Below are 21,707 nucleotides of genomic sequence, written 5' to 3' on the forward strand. Positions count from 1 at the left end.
TCTGGAGTTCGGGACGTGGTCCCTGGGGAGGCAGAGCTGAGCTCTGCCACCCCTGAGAGCCTGCCCGATAGCCTCTGGTCTCTGCTCCCAGGTTGGCGGTGGGCAGGAGGGCGCAGGCGGCCAGGTGGAGATCTTCTCCCTGAACCGCCCCTCGCCGCGCACTGTCAAGTCCTTCCCGCTGGCAGCCCCCGTGCTCTGCATGGAGTATATCCCTGAGCCAGAGGATGAGGCCGAGGGCATGGACGAGAGCCGGGCATCTGCCGAACCCTCAGCTATTGTGCACCCGACCATCTGCCTCGGATTGCAAGATGGCAGGTGAGGGGCTGGAGGAGGGACGGGGAAGCGGGGTGGGAAGAGTCTCTGGTGCCAGGCAGGAGGGCTGATGACTGTCCCTCTAGCCCTCCTGATTTCCTAACCACCTACCCACATGCGCTGCCCCTGGCTGGTGTCACCAGAAAGACAGACACCTGAGACAGCCAGCGTGGGAGCCAGAGTATAGGAACTGCTTGAACTATAACTGCCTGCACCCCCACCCCACCCCACCCCACCCCAGGCAGTATGGGTGAGACACTGGCTTTGCTGTTTCCTGGATCTGTTTCAAATCTCAGCCCCAGGACCCACTTCCTCGCTGTGGGTCCATAGGCACACATGGGCACTCTCTGGGCTCCTATCTGAGAATTGAGGGTCGGGGGCACCTGAAAGCTGTCAAAAAGGACCGTGCCCTCCAGAGAGCCCGTGGCCTAGCATCCTTGTGCCCTGCTCCCCTGGCATCTGTTCTCTTTACCCTATTCTGCAGGGGGGTGAAGAGTGTGTCTCCTAAGGGTCTGCTATATGTTGTACTCATGCTGAGTGGGGCCTACCCCCATTTCCCACAGAGGGAGGAACCAAAGGCATCATGCCAGGGAAAACCAGTGGGGGGGGGGCTGCAACTGAGTGCCCACTCCTGCCTTGGCCTGGACTTAGGAGGGTCCTGGGCCTTACTCTTAACTTTCATTTTGGACTAAGATAGAATCCACATAACACAAAATTCATCATTTTCAGGCTAGAGATGTATACCAGTTTGGTAGTATTTGCCTAGCGTGCAGAAATCCCTGGCCCACGTGAACCAGGTGTGGCGGCACACGCCTGTCAGTACGTCTATGACTCCGGTACTCTGGAGGTGGGTGCCCGAGAATCAGAAGTTCACGATCCTCCTTGGCTACATAGCGAGTCTGAGGCCAGCCTAGGATACATGAGATGCTATTTTATCTTTATTTACTTATTTAAGAGCGACAGACAGAGAGAGAAAGAGGCAGATAGAGAGAGAATGGGCACGCCAGGGCCTCCAGCCACTGCAAATGAACTCCAGATGCATGCGCCCCCTTGTGCACCTGGCTAACGTGGGACCTGGGGAAGCGAGCCTCGAACCGGGGTCCTTAGGCTTCACAGGCAAGCGCTTAACCGCTAAGCCATCTCTCCAGCCCATGAGACACTATTTTTTTTAAAAAAAATCACTGTTTTAACATTTTAATATATACATTTTTATTGATTTTCTTGAGAGAGGTGGGGGAAGGGAGAGAGGGAGGAAGGGGGTGTATGGGTGCGCCAGGACCTCTTGTCACTGCAGATGAGCTCCAGAATCAGGCACCGTTTTGTGCATTTGCCTTTACATGGATACTGGGGAGTTGAACCCAGGCTGGCAGGCTTTTGCAAGGAAGCATCTTTAACCACTGAGCAATTTCTCCAGCCCTATCTTAACATTTTAAATACACAATTCAGTGACTTTCAGTAATGACTAGTTCCAGAATATTCTCTTTATTCTCCAAAGAAGCCTTATACCCATTTAGCAGTCACCTCCTTTCCTGGACATTTCTGAGGATGTGTCTCCAAACATGTGCTATAGATGGCATTCCAGGCCTTGTGGTCTCCATGGCTGGCTTTCTGTCACTCAGCGAACAATTGTATCTTGATGGCTCTGAGGTGGACACCACAGCCCGTTAGATGGAGAGGGCTGAGGCTCAGTGGTTCAGGTCAGCAGCTGAGAGGTGCAGGTGGATTTGAACTCAGGCCTAAGTAGCTGTGGAAACACCTCTCAGTGCCTTTGTCGTCAGCTTCAGGAACCCTGAGCTGTCCTGTGACCGGAGCCAGGGAGGGCAGAGCTCAAGTGCAAGTGGGAGGAGCAATAGCCAGGTCACATAGTCCCAACAGCCGCCCTCTCCCTGCAGCATCCTGCTCTACGGCAGTGTGGACACTGGTACCCAGTGCCTGGCATCCTGCAAGAGCCCAGGCCTGCAGCCTGTGCTCTGTCTGCGGCACAGCCCCTTCTACCTGCTTGCTGGCCTGCAGGACGGTACCCTCGCCGCCTACCCCCGGACCAGCGGTAAGGACGAGTGGAGGGGCTGGGGGAGGGCACAGTCTGGGCGCTAACTGGGAGCTGGTTCCTCTGCTGAGAGGCTGCGTGAGGTAGGTCAACAAGGTAGTTCAGAAGCCATCCAAGTAGGGAAGCTCAGGCTGGAGGGATTTAGAGCCCTGAGCACCCCCAGCCCCCAGGATCTCACACATAACCCCCACACATGAGTCTCTGCAGGAACAGGGTATTCAGGCAGCCAAGCCTGCAGGCAGAACACCAGTGGCTAAGAGGGGTGAGGGCTGGAAAGACCTCGCTTCCCACTTTGGTTCTACTTGTGTCCCCAGTGAGTGGCAGCTTCTCTGAGCCCTGGGCTCTTCATCCATAAAAAGGAAATCTTTATTTTTAAATGTTTATTTGAGAGGGGGAGGGGAAAGGGAGAGAATATGAATGAGTGTGTCAGAGCCTCCAGCTACCACACATGAACTCCAGAAGCACGTGCCACCTTGTGCGTCTGGCTGATGTGGGCCCTGGGGAATCAAACTTGGGTCCTTAGGCTTCGCAGGCAAATAAATGCCTTCACCACTAAAGCCATCTCTTCAGTCCCATAATGGGGATCTTGATTGTGCTACTGGTCCTGGTTCCAGTGGGCTGAGAGGCTCAAGGAAGACCAGACACAGGCCCAGCATGGTCTGCTGAGGAGAGGGAAGTATCTGGGCTGCTACTGTCAGGAGCGGTGGCTGGCTAGCTCCTTGTGCCTGGAGGGTAAGGCTAGCAGTGCTGGGGCGCCACATTCCAGGGCCAAGTGTGTGGTACGTGCTTATCATCTTGAGTCTCTTGTGACCCTGGAGCCCCTCTGTTCCATGAGCCAGGATGCCAAGATGCTGAGGTTAGGTGGGGAGAGACCATTTGTCCACAGCCTGGTGGGTCCCGTGGCTTCCTCATGCCTCTATGTCTATGTGGAAGACTAAGACGATCTGAGGAGGTGGGGTGGACGATCCAAAGGTACATGGCATTCCTCCCCTCCTCCACTCCCTCTCCCAGCATGGCTCTAATGGCTGCGTCATCCCAGCCTGTTGCAGGGTTATAAACTGATATTTGCACTGAGGACTTTTTTTTCTTGCTACTTGGCACTGTGTTGGTATTTTTAATTAGCTTTTGATAAGGCATTTATAGTTTTTAATTAAAGGGGTATGGAGGGAAAAAAATCCCTCTCACCGTCAGACAGAGCGTGCGCGTGAATGTAAATCCAGGCTCAGATGTGTTGAGGTTTACACAAGGGGCCCTAAAGGGATCACCCACTCTCTGGTACCCACTGAACACCCCTGGTTTCATCCTACCCAAGCCTCCAGGCCTCAGTTGGGGTGGTTTCTGGCAGGTAGGCCCTGCTCGCTCCCCGCACAGGCCCCTGGCCAGGCTGTGTCCCAGGCATCATTCCGGCTCCTGGCAGCTGCTTGGTCTGTGGTAGCATCACCCCGGTCCTCGCGTGGAGGTCTCCCTGTTTCCTGCACCTTTGAGTCTAATCTTCCCTTGTATCAGAACACTCGTAATGTTGGGTTAGGACCCCACTGACCCCAGTGGGACTGAAGTTCTACTGGTCATAGTTGCAGGGACACTGTTTCCAAATAAGACAAAATTCTGAGGCATGGTGTGTGTGGGGGGTGGGGGTGGGGGGCTGGCCCGGCCTTCAGTGGAATGGATTTGGGGAGGTTCAGTTCAAAAGCAAACCATGGTGGGGTTTTGGGTCCAGCCATTGGCCCTCAGCCTGGAGCTGCTTATTTGTCAGAACAGAGAGCCACTGGGGACATTTGCCCTCCTTACTATCTCCATGGCTGAGACCAGGGGTTTTGTCTCCCAGTCTTGAACCTTTCCAGCTGGGAGGACCCAGCCCATCGCAGTAGAGCTGGGCCAGTGGAGTGTGTGGAAGGAAGTGGATATGTCCCACCAGCCTTTCTGCTTTAAAGATGTTTGTCCTCCAAATGTGACTGAGCACCTGTGCCTTGGATACACTGGCTGGCAAAACAGACATTCCCCCGCCCTTGTGGGCGGCACAGTCTACAGGGTGAGGCTGGATTAGCCAGGCCCACAGCGGGAAGTGTGAGACCCTTCGCCGTGCTAGGGTGGTCCCAAGGGGAAGAGTTGGGACAGCCCAGTTACCTAGTACCTACCATAGGGTGGGGTGGGTGGCCAGGGCCCCTCAAGGAGGCAGATCCCAAGGTTGAGAACAGATGGAGAGAGGGTCAGGCAAGTGGAGTTGGGGTAACATTGCTCGAGACGGAGGGTACACTGTTCGCAAAGGATGGAGCAGGAACACAGCTGCTTGGTGGAGCCCCCCCCCCCAGAGAGGAGGCTGTAGTGCTGTTTGGGAGCTAGAGGGCAAGTGACAGTGGGCAAGGTTTGGTGACAGTCCTTGGGTTTGTCTCTGTGCCCTGGGAAGTAAAGGGAGGAGCATTACAAAGGCCAGGCACTGCCCTCTCTGGCAGGCAGGCCGGTGAGCCTGACAGTCACACCTTTCCCAGGAGCCTGATCTCAGGTGGTCTGGCTTGGCTGTGGCCAGAGCAGCCTAGGAGAGGTCTTGCCTTACCTGCATGCCTCACCCCAGCCACTCTGTGGTGTCCTTCAGAGGTGGTCCAAGCATGAAGGTCAGCTCTTAGGACCCTCTGTGCAGTGTGGGGCAGCTGGGGTTGTTTCCCGAAAGTTTTTCATCTGAGCTGCGTGTGCGTGGCCCTGACCAGCTGGGGAGCCAGCATCAGTTTTCCTCCAGAGGCCTAGGAGAACCTCCCAACTGCGGCAGGTGGTCTGTGCTACACTCGGCCCCTCCTCCCCTGGGAACCCCAGAACCCATCTCAGGTGTCCCCTAGTGGCCAGGAGTGTCTGGGATAGGCATAGTCCAGGTCTCATGTCTCCATCCTGGAGCAGGTATTGAATGAGAGGTGTGTAGTGTCTGGGTGTGACTGAGGCCAAGACTGGATGCCATTGACCTTCCTGGCTCCGAAGCTCACTGCAGAAGGGCAGGCCTCGCATACTAAGTGAGAACCTAACCTGAGGACATAGTTCGGGCCAGGAAACCCAGTGGGACAGCTGACCTGGGAGAACCCAAGGGTGACCAGGCAGGCCATAAGGGGCCATGGAATGTCAGAACTGAATGCCATTTCCAGCTGCCCGGGATGGAAACTGGGGTCAAGTCAGTATGCTGTTCATGGGGCCTCTGCTTGGCTTCATTCTTCATTTATCCATCTGTCCTTTCATTCACTCATTCATTCAGTGCATTTTGAGTATCCAGGAGATGCCAGGCACTGAGCAGGTGCTGGGACCCAGGCCTGAGCCAGGCGGTCACTGGCCTGGCCTCTGATGCAGCACAGGAGTATCACTGTGCCTGTGGAAATGGGTGGGCACCCCTGATTGGGGTATAGTCATCACTTCAAGAAGGCGGGGCCTCTGGGGGTGGGGGGGTGTCACTAGTTGGAGACATAGTCATCGCTTCAAGGAAGCAGGTATTAGAAGCAAACAGGTGGGGAGATGGGCTGCCTGGAACTGAGTCCTGCTGAGAGACTGCTGAGCCCATGGCTATACCTCCCTAAGCCTCAGTTTCCTTCCCTGTGAAATGGGGACACAGACAGTCCCCTTTATGGAGTGCTTATCGGATGTGCTAATTTTCATGGGTTACCACGCCTGAGCCCATTCCTTGTGTTGTCATGGTTATTGTCGCTGTTCCCCCCCTCAGCTGGCAGGAGTTGCCCTGGGGGCCCTTCTTTGCCTCCATGACTTTCACTCTGTGTCCTGCCTTCTGCCACTAGCCAGACCCCTGAGGGAGACTGGCGGGGTCGTGTCCTCTGGGGCTTGGGGGAGAGGGATGAGCTGGTGTCCCCACGGAGCCTTTGCTGAGTTAGGCCTTCATCTCCCCGGACCAGCTATGAAGCTGGCGCTGGCTTAGATAACTGGGTTGTCGCACAGGGGCGAGTGTGTGCCTGGGAGTGGGCATTCTGGGTTCTGGAATGTGTGTGCTTACCCATGGTTACCTGAGAATCAGATGGGGAGGGGGAGTAGAGGAGACAGTCCCCTTGAGTCCAACCCAGGCTCATTAGATTACCTTTTTTTTTTTTTTTTTTTCTTGAGGTAGGGTCTTGCTGTAGCCCAGGCTGACCTGGAACTCAGGGTGGCCTCAAACTCACAGCGATCGTCCTACCTCTGCTTTCTGAGTGCTGGGACTAAAGGCGTGCACCACCATGCCTGGCTAGACTACCTTTTTTTTTTTTTTTTTTTTTTTGGTAGGGTTTCATTCTAGCTCAGGCTAATCTGGAATTCACTATGTATTCTCAGGGTGGCCTCGAATTAACAGCAATCCTCCTACCTCTGCCTCCTGAGTGTTGGGATTAAAGGTGTGTGCCACCATGCCTGGCTAGACTACCTTTTTTTTTGTTTTTTCAGGGTAGGTCTCACTCTAGCCCCGGCTGACCTGGAATTCACTGTGGAGTCTCAGGGTGGCCTCGAATTCATGGCGATCCTCCTAGCTCTGCCTCCTGAGTGCTGGGATTAAAGGCATACGCCACCACACCTGGCATAAACACTGCTTTTGAAAGCAATTTATTTATTTAGAGAGATAAAGAATGGGTGCACCAAGGCCTCTAGCCACTGCAAACAAACCCCAGATGCTGGCTCCACCTTGTGCATCTGGCTTACATGGGTTCTGGGGAATCGAACCTGGGTCTTTGGGCTTCTCAGGCAAACACCTTAACCACTGACATATCTCCAGTCCTCATTAGATTATCTTTATAGTTCTGGAGGCTGGCATGTGAGGGTGGAAGGACCTGAGAGGACAAGGTTCTATCTGTTTCTCTTTCACTGTGACACCATGTGCCTCTAGCTGGGGACTTGGGTCCAGTGTCCACTGTAATAAAAACTCATATTGAATCTTATCACAGTTTCTTAGTCTGTCCTGGAGTTGAGACTTCTAGCGACACCTGGCATGGGAAGCTGGGGGGGGGGGGTGGTCAGTGTCCATGTGGCCCTCATGGTCTTCAGGCCCTGGCTCCTATCCCAGGCAGCCATAGAGATTGCTCTGTTCCAGGATGGCAGATATAAGGGCTCTGGTGGTCATCAGTGCTGTGCCCACAGATGAACCCCTGCTGCCAAGTTTCCAGGATGCTGTCTCAGTATTTTCTGGGTATGGGAGGGCGGGGGTCCCCAGCCCCATGTTAGCTATAATGGTAGAAGTTCCATCTTCTGGCCCCAGACATTGCTCACCTCTTACCACTGGGGGGCACTGAAAGCCTTACAGTTATTTCTGGCCTGTGAGGATCTCATTTCTGCGGAGGCCTGGCCACTTTTTGGTCATTTGCCCCTCCCTGATGCCGTTCCCAGTGCATAGTTGGTGGCTGGGCTTGGAGGAGGAGAGGGTCAGATCAGAGTCCTGGGTTCAAATGCTGCTTGACCTGAATGACACCCATTGGTGGATTAGCTTAGGTTCTCTGTGGGTCTTGCTGTCACTTAGTTAAGGGAGTCAACACTGGCTTCTGCAGACTGTTGGGAGCCAATGAGCAGGGACTGCTGTGGAGCTGTGACGTGGGTGATTGAGCCTGCGGTGTGGCAGTTACAAAGCAGGGATAATAACAGTATTTGCTACACAGGCTTGTGGGAGGTAAGGAAATAATTCACAAAAGAGCTCCCGGCACACAGCGGCTGTCCGCGCTCCTCATCGTGTGCCCCGGGCAATGCTGATTCTGCACTCGTGTCGCCTCAACCCCTGCAGCATCCAGAAGGCTGGGGCGTGGCCATCGTGTCCATTTTACAGATGAGAAAGCTGAGGCTCAGAGAGGTGAAGCCACTGCCCAAGACTCTTTCCGGGCAGATCCCAGTGCTCTGGTCTCTGCAGGTCCCTGGCTACATGTTTCTCCCATGTGCTTGGCATCTTGGCTGGTAGCTGGATTGGCCATTGCTGTCAGTTTCCCAAGGGCAGGGCCTGCACCTGTGGTGGTTTCTTCCAGGACTGTACTCGTGACCTGGCATGGAGTAGGTGTTTGCTGAGTGTGTGCAGAGTGAGTGAGTGAGGGACAGTGAGACAAACAGGAAGAGAGAGGGAGAGGGAGAAGACAGGGGAGGAGGGAAGTCCATGGGTGGTCCCCAGAGCAGTGGAGCACGGAGGATGAGAGTCAGCCATCCCAGTGACATGAAGGTGAGGGGTGACGGGTGGGTGAGGATGTATGGAGCCAACCAGCTCCTCAGTGCTGGCCTGGGATCCTCTGCTGACCTGTCCTCCTCTCCCATAGGTGGAATCCCATGGGACCTTGAGAGCCCTCCCACGTGCCTGACCGTGGGTCCGGGGCCCATTCGCACACTGCTGAGCCTGGAGGATGCCGCGTGGGCCAGCTGTGGGCCGCAGGTCACGGTGCTGGACGCTGCCACCCTGCAGACTCAGGTACAACCCTCGGTGGCCCCGAGGCTGTCAGATGGCTCGCCTGCTGACTCTCCTGCCCCCTTAGCTCCCAGCCTTATCTCAGGGATGGGTCATATAATGCATCCAGAAGCAGAGGCCCAGGCTACCCCTGACTAGCCACTCAGTAGGAAGGTCCCCACTACTAGGGTCATGACTGGAATCCCAGGCGACTCTGATTACTGCCTGTGGGGGTGGACTTGGGTGCCCATCCTGGGACTAGTGCCCAGGACTTGTGTCCATGGCGCCCCAGCCGGGCTGAGACATGCCACTGTGGCTGTAGTCATCTTGGGCACTGGGCTCTTTAAGCAGATGGAGACTCCCTGGGCCTGCCCTGTCCGGCTGCAGGCACAGCTCTGTCCCTTGGCTGAGATGAGCATCTGGTCCTCACACTGTTCCAGGTTTACCTGTCTCATCCCACACCCAAGTCCATCCTCGGTAACTGGTATGAGTCAGATGTGGCTTCTCAAATGGCATTTTCGTGACATTTGCCATGGCTGATGTGTTTGGATTATTGATTTGGTTGGAGCTGGCGCCGGGCCCAGAGTGGAACATGGATGCAGCTCCTAAGCAGACAGGCTGGCTCCCTGAGTGCGCGTCATCCTGGGGGCCATCTCCTTCCCACCAGGCTCTTGCTTGGGTATCTCTAAATTGGCACTTGGTAGCCAGTGGGAGCACGAGGTAGATTTGATCATGGGTGATGAGGGCAGGGTCCCAAGGCTACAATCCTCATTGGACAAATGGGGAAACTGAGGCACAGGATGCCATAGTGGAGCTCTGGATCTCAGGGTCGAGTCCTGGAGACGTGGCCGGCCACTCTGCTTGGATCTCACTCAGGTATCCTGTGAGAGTCCTGCTGACCTCCCAAGGCAGAGTCAGGCTCAGCCCCGGGAGAGCTGTGGGGAGCAGAGGCACTCAGCCTGTAGCCCATATGCTGGGCACCCTGTTTATGGCAGTGGAGGGGAAGAAGGGGAGACCCAGCCTGCCTGGGAGGTTGCTAGTCAAGTGGTGGAGGCTCTATTCTTTCTCAGTCTGGGGGAAGTGAGCCCCAGGGCAGGAGGGATGGACGGTGAGTGCAGATCCTCAGAGCTCGCTGGGAACAGTGGACATCCTCAGTGTGGCCGGCAAGCCTGTGACGCCGGGCGGGAGACAGCTGAGGAAACTGGGGGCCAGGCACGCGGAACTGAGAGTCGTTTTGGCAGAAGGCTCTTTCAGGAAGGGGCCTGGGAGGCGGCGTAGAACCCAGGCCTCTAGGGAACTGTGGATGGTGGGAACATTCACGAGGGCTGTGAACAGAATGACCAGGCACATAGCTGGTGAGAGCTGTGCTGTCTTCCCCGGGGTGTTCTGACCACTCAGGCTTCCCGTAGTCCCAGAGACTTTCTGGAGAGGGGAGCTGGCAGCATCATTAAAGGCGGCAACCCCAACCCTGTTCCTGTCACGTTCACCTTCGTGGGAGGGGAGAGCGCCCCGCCCCTTGGAGAGGAACAGTTTGTGTGCAAGCTGAGATGGGACCTCTTCTCCCTTGCCCTGCAAGTCTCTGAGCTGGGTTTTTTTTTTTTTTTTTTTTTTGAGGCAAGCCCAACAGACTGTCTTTTTTTTTTTAATGTGTGTGTGTGTGTGAGAGAGAGAGAGAGAGAAAGAGAGAGAATTGGCATGCCAGGGCTTCCAACTACTGCAATTGAACTCCAGACATGTGCGCATGTGCGACCCTGTGCAATTGCGTCACTATGCATCTGGCTTATGTGGGACCTAGAGAGTTGAACATGAGTCCTTAGGCTTCACAGGAAGCTCCTTAGCTGCTAAGCCATCTCTCCAGCCCACACTGAGCCTTTTTGGCACAGGTAGGTAGACATCTGTTGCCCTTGTAACTGTTAGCCTAACTCATTTCCTTTGGCTGTTGACATGGCCAACTTGAAGGATTTCTTAGAGTCTCATGTCAGTGGTGTGGGCCTAGCAGACATCCATCTGCAAGGCAAACCTGCCATCCCCTTCTGCTTCATGGGAAGAAAGCCTGCCTCCTACCAACAACCAACCTAGCAGCCTATGTTGACGGACAGGACCTGCACAGGCCCCTCTCACTGGTTTCTGCTCCTCACCACCCACAAGGTGGTTTACCTAGGCTCATGCAGCTCAGCTCTGGCTGACCATCCCAGCGCCCACCCCCACCTCCTCCCAATAGCCACCGGCTCCTGCAAGAGGCTATGGTGATTTGAATTTAGTTCTGGACCACCTGCCCTTAAGGAGGGATCAATATGGCTTTCACCTGCTTAGCATACCCTGAAGGGCTTGGAGACATGGGGTGGAGGAGGGTGGCCAGGGAGTCCCAGCCATGGGGTTGGAGAGCCAGAGGGCACATGCTCCCGGGCGGCGAAGGAGATGGTAAGTTTCTCTGTAGGTGGGCAGCAGCGCGCCCTCAGTACACAGCGCAGCACAGTAACAAGGTGGTCACATGTATATTTAATGGCGCTGCTCTGGTGGAGGGGAGCTGCCCGCCCCAGTGCTGTACTCTGAGATGGTTCTGGCTCTGTCTAGCAGCTGCTAATGATCACTGACCTGCTCCTGGACTGGGGCTGGTACACGCTTGCCTCCAGATCCCCAGAGGCTACCCAGCCAGGCCTGGTGAAGCCACAGGAGTGCTCATGCACTCTTGCTGTGGTTGTGTGTGCATGTATGCGTGTGTGTGTGTGTGTGTGTGTGTGTGTGTGTGTGTGTGTAATTCATATTTGCAGAATCTGAGATACCCCTATGGGGTGAGTGCTTTGCTTTTGCTGTAGCTACCTGGGGCTGCCTTCCCCAGGTTCAAGCTGGCCCCTGTGGGAGCGGGGTGTCTGGGAAGCTCCGAGCTGTCCAGTGATCCAAGCTGGGAGACCCAGCCATGGAGCTCTCATGGTCTGGGTGTGAGGTGGACAGTGGGATTAATCTGGGAGTCCTGTTTGCTGTCAGCACATTTCCTGCTTCTCCCTGCCTCTAGGAAGCAATAATAACTACCACGTGTTGAGTGCTTGCTTGGCCTGTGCCTGGGCTTGAGCATTTTACGTATATGAACACATCTAAGCCCTGAGCAATCCTTGAGGGGTCATGTCCCGCTTCAGAGGTGAAGAACCAGAGGCATAGAGAGGTTAAGTAATTTGCCCGATCTTAACACAGCTAATAAGAGGCATGGTCAGGGTTTGAGCACAGGCCTCAGTGTTAACCCTTGGGCCAAATGCCTCATCAAGGAGACTGCATCTCCTCTGGCCTGTGCTGGATCCCCAGATAACACGTCAGCGAACTCTCAATGGCACATGGGCCTGCATTTTTCACAGACACCTCTTCCAAGCCAGGAATTACATCTTGTTCATCTGTCTCCCCCATGCCTGATTCATGGGTGACCAGAGCAGATCCCCTTTAGTACACAGACAGTCATGGTGGGAAGGGTTTGGGTGCAATGAGATTTGCCAGGCCCTCAGTGTAAGGCCCTTGGGGCTGGGTGTGTGTGTGTGTGTGTCTTTGTTTTTGGGAGCTCAGAATTCATTCTGGCAAGAGGCCAGGGTCACAGCATCACCTTCCATGAGATGACTGAATGCAGCAGTAACCTAGGGAGATAGGTACTGAGCCAGCTCTAGCTGGAGTGGGTGAAGGAGTGGAGGGGTTAGGATCCCAGGCTGGGCTGCGTGGGAGAGGTGGTGGAGGGAGAGAGGAAGTGGGTCTCTGAGCAGAGAAAAGCAATAGGCCAGGCTGGGGGGTCAGCTGTAAGGGTGTGTGACATTGAGAGGAAGCTATGGGGGATAGGGAATGTCTGGAGGAAAGGGCTTTTGAGATAGTGAGTGACTCCATGGCCCACTTGACCAGGCTCCTGTCCTTGGGCCTGTTGGCCTCGCCTCTGCCCTGCCCCTTGCCCATCTGGGTGCCCCGCACAGCTGGCGTACTGTCTCTGGGTTTTACACTTGCCACCAACTGCTTGTTCGGCTCCTTGATCCCAGCGGAGGTAGAAATGAGGCCTGTTAAATAATAATGTGACTCACCAGGGCCTGTGTCAACACGGCATCCTCTGTGTTCATTATCTGCATCGCCACCTTCAAAGTCTAATCCAGTCGTCAGGAGTTCATTCGGAGCCATCGCTGGAGGGGGAGCCGGCTGTGGGGTGGTTGTTGCATCTTAATTAAAAAAAAAATACCTGATTGGGGACAGATTGACAGCAGGCCTGCAGCCCGCGGGGTGCGCTATTCTGGGGTGGGGGCGGTTGGGATCTGGGCAAGGCTGATCTCCAACATGAACGGACTGGGGTCTCCCCTCCCCTCCCCCACCTGGGCTCTTGGCTCAGGGCGGGGTGGCGGGGACTGGGCTAGGATGTGGATGCCATTGAGTTGGGTTCTTGCAATGCTGCCGAGAGATGAGTTAGGCCCAGTGCACAGATGGACAGTGGGTTGGAAGTCAGGCTTTCTCTCTCTCTCTCTCTCTCTCTCTCTCTGCACCCTGTCTGCCCGTGTTGGTCTTGGAACAGGCCAGGTCCTTCCTGTGCTAGGTCTGTGCCTCTGTTGTCCTCTCTGCTTAGAACACATTCTTTCCCCACACGCCACTCCTTTCCCATCACCCAGCTGCCTCCCCAGCGAGGCGACTGCCCTACTGCTCCCGCTGGGTCACCTCTGCCCCAACCACGGTTTAACCTATTGCATGGCCACACGGTCCCCAGAACACTGATTGTCTTTTGGAAATGTCTCTGTGGTTGGTGTTGCCAGCACCACTGGGATGTAGGCTGCCCGGTTTGCAGGTGCATGCATGGGAGCCAACAGGCAAATCAGTGGGTGGGTACGGTGCTCCCGTGTTTAACAGGCAGGGGTGGCTCACAATTTGCATGATATGGTGGTACAGGAAGTTGGGAATCTGGGCTGGGGGAGACTTGGGGCACCTGGGCCAGCTAGTGAAGGGTTATAGGAAGAAGCGTGTGGTCAAGGAGGTGAGGCAGGGAGGCCACACCTGGAGAAGGTGGAATTAGTGTGCGGGGCTGGTCAGAGGGTCTTATGGCCTGCAGGAGTGGACCTTTGATCCAGATTGTGAAGCCATGGGGCACATGAATTTACGGCCTTGACACTTGAAGGTTCTAGACCCCTTCCCTATCTTGCCCTGATGCTATCTGAGGGGTTCCATGGCCACTCTGGTGCCCCAGGGCTCAGCCCAGTGGGTCTGTAGCCCTCTTGGCACATTGCTGTTGATACGTTTGTGATACTCACATGCGTAGACAGGCGCCCTGCGCTGAGTTCTGTCCCTAGCTCCACAGGTGACTTCGGAGCTCTTCTGAGGTCTTATTGGGGTGAACCTCTTCCACCAGACCCCAACGCCCTGACTCCTGAAGTATCCCATCTGGACCACTTGGACTTCGTCTCACCTAATCAATCCATCATGTCCTGTGATGCACTGTGGTGTGGACGCCAGGCCTGGGGCGCCGTAGGTGCATGGTAGAGCTGTTAGGGCCAGCAAGGTGGCCCTTAGGCAAGGGGCTGACTGGTTTCCATCCAACATGAAGGGCCAGGTGGGTAGGGGCACACAGAACAGTCAACCCAGGACCTGACATCACCAGCTCTGGAGTGTAAAGGGGCGTCCCCAAGCAAACCGTGTGCCCGGGCACGTCAGTGTCCCGCTCTGGGCCTCCCTCCGCACTGACCTCCCAGACCAGCATGAGTGCTTTAAAAAATGTTTATTTATTTATTTGTGTGTGTGTGTGTGTGCATGTGTGTGTGTGCACGCTTGTGTATGTGCACGCACCAGGGTCTCTTGCCACTGCAAATGAATGCCATTTGCTTGTGTCACTTTTTTCTTTTGGTTTTCTAGGTAGGGTCTCACTTTAGCTCAGGCTGACCTGGAATTCACTATGTAGTCTCAGGGTGGCCTCGAACTCATGGCAATCCTCCTACGTCCGCTTCCTGAGTGCTGAGATTAAAGGCGTGCACCACCACGCCCAGCTGCTTGTGTCACTTTTTGCATCTGATTTTACACAGGTGGCTGGGGAATTGATTCAAGCAAAGGTGCAAGCAAGCACCTTTAACTGCTGAACCATCTCCCCAGGCCATTGTTTTGTTTTTGAGGCAGAGTCCCATTCTAATCCAGGCTGACCTGAACGTCCCTCTGAAGCCCAGGCTGGCCTTGAACTCATGACAATCTTTTTTCTTCAGCCTCCCAGGTGCTGGGATAAAGGCGTGTGCCACCACACCCAGCCAATGAGTATGTTTGGACACTCATTCTGACAGATAAGAAACTTCTCTGGGCTCCTGAACACTCATGTCCCCTCAAATTCTCCCTGTGAACCCCACTTTCCCCCACCCTTAATTTTCACGTTTAGTGCTCAAACTTAGTTTGCATGTATTAGTTGCTGTAAATCTGCCACAACCGCCTGACGCAGCATGAATTATGCATCACTGGCCTGTATTAGTTTTCTGTCTTCCATCTTATTTATGACATGAAACGGGTGGGAATTTGCAAAAGCAAAATTTAGGTGCAAGGCTTCTTGGGTAATGCCATGCAAATTGGGGCATGAGAACAAAAAGATTCACCAAGTGCTTATAGCATCCAGAGACACCTCCTTCCCACCCAGTAGAATGTTCAGTGTTTGGGCCACTGGAACATGTGGGATCAGAAGTCCCATGATTTCATGGAGTCAGCTCTGTTAAGTTTTGTCATCATAGTTTCTTGTATGTTGCTGTTCTTATAATTTTTTGTTTGTTTTTTGAGGTAGGGTCTCGTTCTAGCACAGGCTGACCTGGAATTCATTATGCAGTCTCAGGATGACTTTGAACTCACAGTGATCCTCCTACCTATGCCTCCCGAATGCTGTGTTCTTATAATTTTTTAAATTAAGAATTGGCAAGGAAAACATGAGAATGATGTCCTAAAGATGGTAGGAACTTCCCTGGAGGCTCCAAGAAGAAAAAGTTCAACCGGGAACAGGAAGCAACAGGAAGGATGGAGGTTAGCTGTGCAGAAGAACTCCATGTCGGAAGCTTGTGGAGTGCTGGGGTTGGGAGCCTGCCACCTCCTCTTTTCTAGGACGTCAGCCAGGGTGGAGTGAGTGGTCAGACTGCAGTCCAGGCCTTGAGCCTCACCTCCCACTTTTGAAGGGCTTCTGTCCTGTTTCCCCTGGACTCTTTCTCATCCCCTAAGCACCTCCTCTAAGCACCGCAGGAGAGTGAGGGGAGGGCAGGCACCCAAGGGACAGCTACCCGGTCATTCTGGAACCCCATAAGGGTGGATCTACCAGGTGGCCAGTCTGGTCTGGAAGCCTCAGCTGCAGAGGCTGGAACCATAGCAAGAGCTGGGCCTTGCGTGTGCCACTAGCTTCCCTTGTGGGCGAGCCAGATAGTTCATGCAAGGGGTTTAGGTTGGTGCCCAGCATGGTTCTGAATCATCAAGACTGACTGGTATGATGGTCATCTGTAAGCCTGGAAGCTAGGCTGAGAGAGAGTCCCCCAGGGGTTCCCCAGGGAGGCAATCCGCTGGCCTGCAGGTCTTGCTGAAGTGGAGTTGGGTCACAGACAGTGTGACTCAGGGCTGCACTGACCGGAGTTCTTGTCTCCATGCTGATTGCCTCAGTGCACCCTCCTGGAAACACAGGGGTACCTGGGGAATTTCTTCGGACCTAAGCCGCTCTGTCACACTTAGCCCCGAAATTGGCTGGTGGAGGAGGCACAGAATGGGCTTCTGTGTTGCTCCTCTGTGACCATGAGACCTGCCCACCCGGCATGGGGCTCAGCCTCTGCCTCCAGAGCCCCTGCCTGGTGCCTCCATCCTTGGCCATGTCTCGTGGTCTCCTGTGTCTTGTGGATGGATGTGTGCATTGGCACCGTCCTCTCGAGACAGCTCATCCCAGTGAACGGGTCTTGCTCTCTGCCGTCACCCTGCAATGTGAGGGCACGTGTGGGTGTGACTTCTCCCTCCTTCCTCTCTTCCCATTCTTCTTCCTCCTTCTCACATCATCACCTCCTTCTGTCTAGCTGAGCCTCCCATGGCTCCCTGCTACCCCAAACCACTTTCCCAGGGTATTCATTTGACTACAGGGCCGCAGTGGGGCTGCTGAGGTAGAGGCCATGGCTGCTGAGAGCAGGCTGATAATCAGTTCTGACACAGCGTGGTACAGAGTAGCTGCCCTGGATAGGGAGTCTTGCCCTCTGGGGAAGCCGCCAGCTGGCCTCTGGGTGGGCCCTGTGAGTGTGCCCAGCTGGGAGGCAGATGTCTGTCACTGTCACCCACTGAGAACAAAGGAGAGTACACACACCTGATAAGAAATGGGACACTAGACTAATGCCTGATATACCTGTCTGTGGCTTGCATCTGATGGGCAGAACCCAGCTGGGAGCAGGAATTTAGCCTGGAAGCCTCTGGTTTCCTCGCCCCCATCACCACCCTCCAGCCTCTCTCTCTCTCTCTCTCTCTCTCTCTCTCTCTCTCTCTCTCTCTCTCTCTCTCTCTCTCTCTCAATGGGTCACTCTCATCCTGACTTCCAGGAGCCTGGACTATCTGCATAGCAGCCCTGGGTATGGGTCTGTCTACATGGCAGCTGAGACCCACCCTTCCCTACAGCCCACACCCTGAGCCAAGGCAGTGGTGGCTGCCTTGGCCGAGTCAGTTCCCCCAGCTGCTGTCACCAGGAGAATCTTGTGATGCCCCTTGTGGCTTGTCACAGCTGAGAAACAGGGGTTATGGGGGTCCTGGGGAAGGGGCATGTGAGGTGTTGTGTTCCACTGTTGGACTTGGTGCAGGAGGGGTTTCAGATGGTCATAGATTCTCCAGCACAGAAGCAGGGCAGCCACCCCCGTGCCCAGGGATGTGGCTTGCACGTGCTGCTGAGGCTTGGCCCAGGATGTCCTCCCAGAACACCCTGACCCTGCTCAGAACATCTAGGCCACTTATGGCCCAAAGTCCAGGTCCCATGAGGTCTCCATCTGCTTGAGACTCTAACTGTCCTGCCAGGACCCCTTCCTGCCTTCTGACTTGGTAGCATCTTACCGGTCCCTCACCCTCATACCCCTCCTCCAGGGAACCTGACTGCCACCTGCCAGCCCATCGGGTTCCTGGGGGGCCCTCCTCTATTACCCTCACTACACTGGGCCAAAACAGGAGCTGGCTGTCTCTCCATTGCATCGTATTGTCAGTTCCTGGCTGGCACGTGGCAGGCATGGACAGCGGGGTGCCCGCGCATCTATGAGGTTTACTAAATGAGCGTGTGAGGCCCACCAGGGAGGGCAGAGCCAGGCCTCCAATTCTCCAGAGAGTGTGTTGAGTGAGCCCCTCCCCTGGGCAGGATCAGTGAGGTGCTTGTTTTGTTTCTGGGATTTTTTTACCTGGATGTCAGGTGTATTCAGAGGACCCGTTCCAGTGGCTGTCAAGTGTTCTGTCCTCTTGCCTGTCAGTCACTCTGTCTGTCTCCTAAACATTCGTCTTTGTCCCTCAATGGGCTGGCTTATATGCCTCTCTGCTGAACTCACCTCTGTCTGTCTCTGCTCCAGGAATTCCCTCGGTAGGTGCCCACATGCTCTGTTCCCACCTGCTCTTCCTTCACTTAGGGTGGGCCACTGGTCCCAGCAGTGGCCTTAGGCACTCATGGACCCACCCGGCTGACCTAATCTGCCTCCTGGTCATGGCATTGCCCGCTCTCAAACCTTAAGCAGGTAAAAAAAGCCACCTCAGGCCACGTGGTTCCACGTAGCAGAAGAGGCATGTGGCCCCAGCTCAGTCCCTCTGTTTCCTGCACAGGTCACACACCGTAGGGTCTCCAGCCCTCCTCTGACAGAGACTCCAGGTCTTTCCTTGTCCTGAGATTTGCAGGGATTCCACAAGATGAGAGGCCCGGGGTGAGCACGGCCAGGACCACACAGATGCAGCAGGACTCCTGCCTCTCTGTTGGGCAGCCGCCAGCCCGAGGCAGGCTCCAGGCAGGTCTCCACTCAGGCGGCCTGGATACTTGTTTATGCAGGGCAAGGCTGGAGCAGTCACCAAGGGCAAGACCCACCACAAAGATCCACCTGGTGGCCCTAGGTGGCCGGTGCTCAGCCCTCTCCCCTTGGTCATCCATGCTGGAGAGGAAACTCGAGGCTGGCTCTTGTAATGGTAGGCAACAAAAGGAAATTAAACAGGACTAAGCAGGGGTAATACGTCTTCACCCCAAGGACTTTCATGTCCCATGACTCCCAGAAGAGCCAGGGGGGCCATGGATGTCTTCCGGTGGAGTTCTCAATTTACAAGGACAGAGTTGGTATAGCCATAACACATGACATTGATGCCTTCCATATACCCTGGTCCTGGTTGTCATTGAGGTGACCAGGGAGGGTCACTTCCAATACCTATGCCCGCCTTCTTGTATACTTGTGAACAGACAAGTTTAAAAATTTTTATTTGAGAGAGAGAGGGAGGGAGAGTCTGGGCACATGAGGGCCTCTAGGCATAGGCACCATTGGCATTAAGGCAGTACTGGGGAATTGAATTCCAGCTGACAGGCTTTGCAAGCAAGGGCCTTTAACCACTGAGCCATCTCTCCAGCCCAGGCAAGTCTTACTATAGGATTTTTTTTCTGTGCTAGGGATAGAACCCAGAGCCTTACTCACACTAAGCAAGCACTCCAATATTGAATTATATCCCCAGTCCCAGTGCAGGGATTTTAAATATTCTGGAGGCATAGGTGGCTAATAGATGCTTAAAATAGTGGCAAAGCACTGTTTCCCCCCACCCCCCTTTAAAAAATGCACCAGAGTGCTGGGCATGGTGGCAGGCCCCTTTATTCTCAGCACTCGGGAGGTTGAGGTTGGAGGATCACCATGAGGTGGAGGCCAGCCTGGGTTAGAGTGAAACCTTGCCTCAACAAAACAAAACAAAATGCATCAGAAATGCTCAAATTTTGTGCATTTCCTAACAAAATAAACAGTTCAACCTGAGCCATCAGCCTGGAGCTGGTAGGAACATTTGCCAGCCCATCTCTGCAGGGTTCCAATGATGGCACTGAGCTGGGACTCTCTGGCATCTGGTGGAGTCCCTCATAGCCTTAGGTGGCATCCCTCCCATTCCACAGACTGTGGGCTGAGCCCGGGCAGATGAGCAGCTCTCTGAGGAAAGGTAGAGGTGCTCTTGGTCTTGACCAGGTCGGGCAAGACAGGAGCCCACAGAAAGACAACCGTCTGTGGCTTGAAGGGACAGAGTGGGCACTGTATCCCATCAGGGTGCCCATTCGCCCTGGTTGGCCTGGGATGGAAGTATGCCATCGGTGTTACAGCCTGGTTGGGTCTAGGCAAACCTGGACACATTGGTCAGCCAGGTCGTGTGTTTTCCTCTGGTTCCAGACAGTCATCACTTGGCCTGGTTTGCTATGAGACAGATAAAGATAGGAAGGAGATTTTATGCCCCAAATTCAGCTCAGCAGCCCAGGGTCTCACTTCCTCTGAGTCACCCACACAAGGTGTCCCGAGCCCTTGGATGACAATGGAAGGGTGGTCCCACACCAAGTGGTCATGGGGATTAGAGCGCGGGGCACAGGCCAGAGCTGGCCGGGGTGGGGCGCACGGGTGGTGATCTCCAAGTCTGTGACCAGACCTCACTGGGCAGCTGGTTGGTAGTGAGCTGGCAGAGAATGGGCATCAAGGGCCTCACGTATACCCAATCTCCTGATGAAGGTGAGTTTCCTCTGAGTCCCGGAGAAAGAGAGAGAGGGAGTGTGCACGAGTGAGCGAGCAGGAAACCTGGAGTTCACACCCTACTCTGGGCTGGGCTTCTCCAGCCCCTTTGTGGGTCGGTTCTCACTTCTTTCTTCACATGTCTGTGTCAGTTTAGTCCTGCGTGTCTGGTGTCCAGCCTGGCTCTGGAAATGCCTGGTACGCAGGAGCCCGGGAGGTGGGTAGATGCTTCTCCAGACTGTTACTCTTTCTTGGGCAGCTCTCCGCACACCCCCCGCCCCCCCGGCTTTTCATGTCATCTCGGCTCTAATGACTCTGAATGCTGAGCCGATCACCCTGGGAATTTATGGAAACAGCATCGAAGTATCACCTGCAGGCACATAAATATTACACGGCCCTCGCTTGGGCTGTGTCAGCACTCTTCGGAACGGAGCACTCACCTGGAACCGTCGGTGTGGGCGGCAGGGTGGGGCTGCCCGAGGCTGCATGGACAGGTGCCGTGGGTGAGAGTGGACCCTGTGCCATCCTGGCTCCCCCGAGCCCCATACAACTACATGCCAGGGTGCTCGTGGTGTGCCATGCCTGCTCTGGCGAAGTTTCATCATCCCCCTGTGGCAGGCTCTTCTGTTTACAGAGAAAAGAGGACACAGATTCCTCTGGGCAAACGGGAGCTTGGGACGCTGCCCTCCCCTCCTGCTGCCTCCCACTCTCCTCTCCCTCTTTCCTTTCCTCCCTCCTTCCCCCTTCCCTCCCTCCCTATCTCCTTCCCTTCCCTGCCTTTCCCTCTCCTTCCTTCCTTTCTTCCTCCCCCTCTCTCTCTTTCTTCATTCACAAAAGTAACTGACTTCCCACACAAACGCCTTTTTATTTTCAAACTATATATGAAAGTTGAAATAATCATGCAGTGAACACAGGCATGTGTGTTACTTTGTTAAGCAACTGTTGACATTTTGTTATGACCTTCCCCTAATATTACACCTTCACATACTTAAAAGAAATCTGTGTGTGTGTGTGTGTGTGTGTGTGTGTGTGTGTGTGTGTGTGTGAGAATATGATGTGTGTGCAATGCGTCTGTGTGTGTGAATGTGGGCACATTCGTGCCACGGCTCATGTGGAGGTTAGAGGACAACGTTGAGTGTTGGTCCTCACCTTCCACCTTGAAGGAGGCGGGGCTCTCGTGTGCTCTGGTCCCCAAACGAGCTGGCCTGTGAGCTCCTGGGACTCTCTCCTCTTCTCCGGAGCACTGGGAAGACAGATGAACACTACCACATCTGGCTTTACGTGGGTTGTGGGAACTCTAATTCGGGTCTTCACACTT

The 21,707-nt window shown here is 54.7% G+C and overlaps 1 protein-coding gene across 1 annotated transcript in view; it reads left to right on the forward strand.

The window, feature by feature from the left end:
- Positions 1 to 21,707, forward strand: part of Arhgef10l (Rho guanine nucleotide exchange factor 10 like) — a 148,103-nt gene that overhangs the window by 81,832 nt on the left and 44,564 nt on the right. The window contains exons 23-25 of the mRNA XM_045149085.1: positions 92 to 315; positions 2,205 to 2,359; positions 8,593 to 8,741. Coding sequence (XP_045005020.1) covers positions 92 to 315; positions 2,205 to 2,359; positions 8,593 to 8,741 — 528 coding nt within the window. The remainder of the gene's footprint in view (positions 1 to 91; positions 316 to 2,204; positions 2,360 to 8,592; positions 8,742 to 21,707) is intronic.

The sequence above is a fragment of the Jaculus jaculus genome, chromosome 5 (assembly GCF_020740685.1).
Source record: "Jaculus jaculus isolate mJacJac1 chromosome 5, mJacJac1.mat.Y.cur, whole genome shotgun sequence".
Taxonomy (NCBI): domain Eukaryota; kingdom Metazoa; phylum Chordata; class Mammalia; order Rodentia; family Dipodidae; genus Jaculus; species Jaculus jaculus.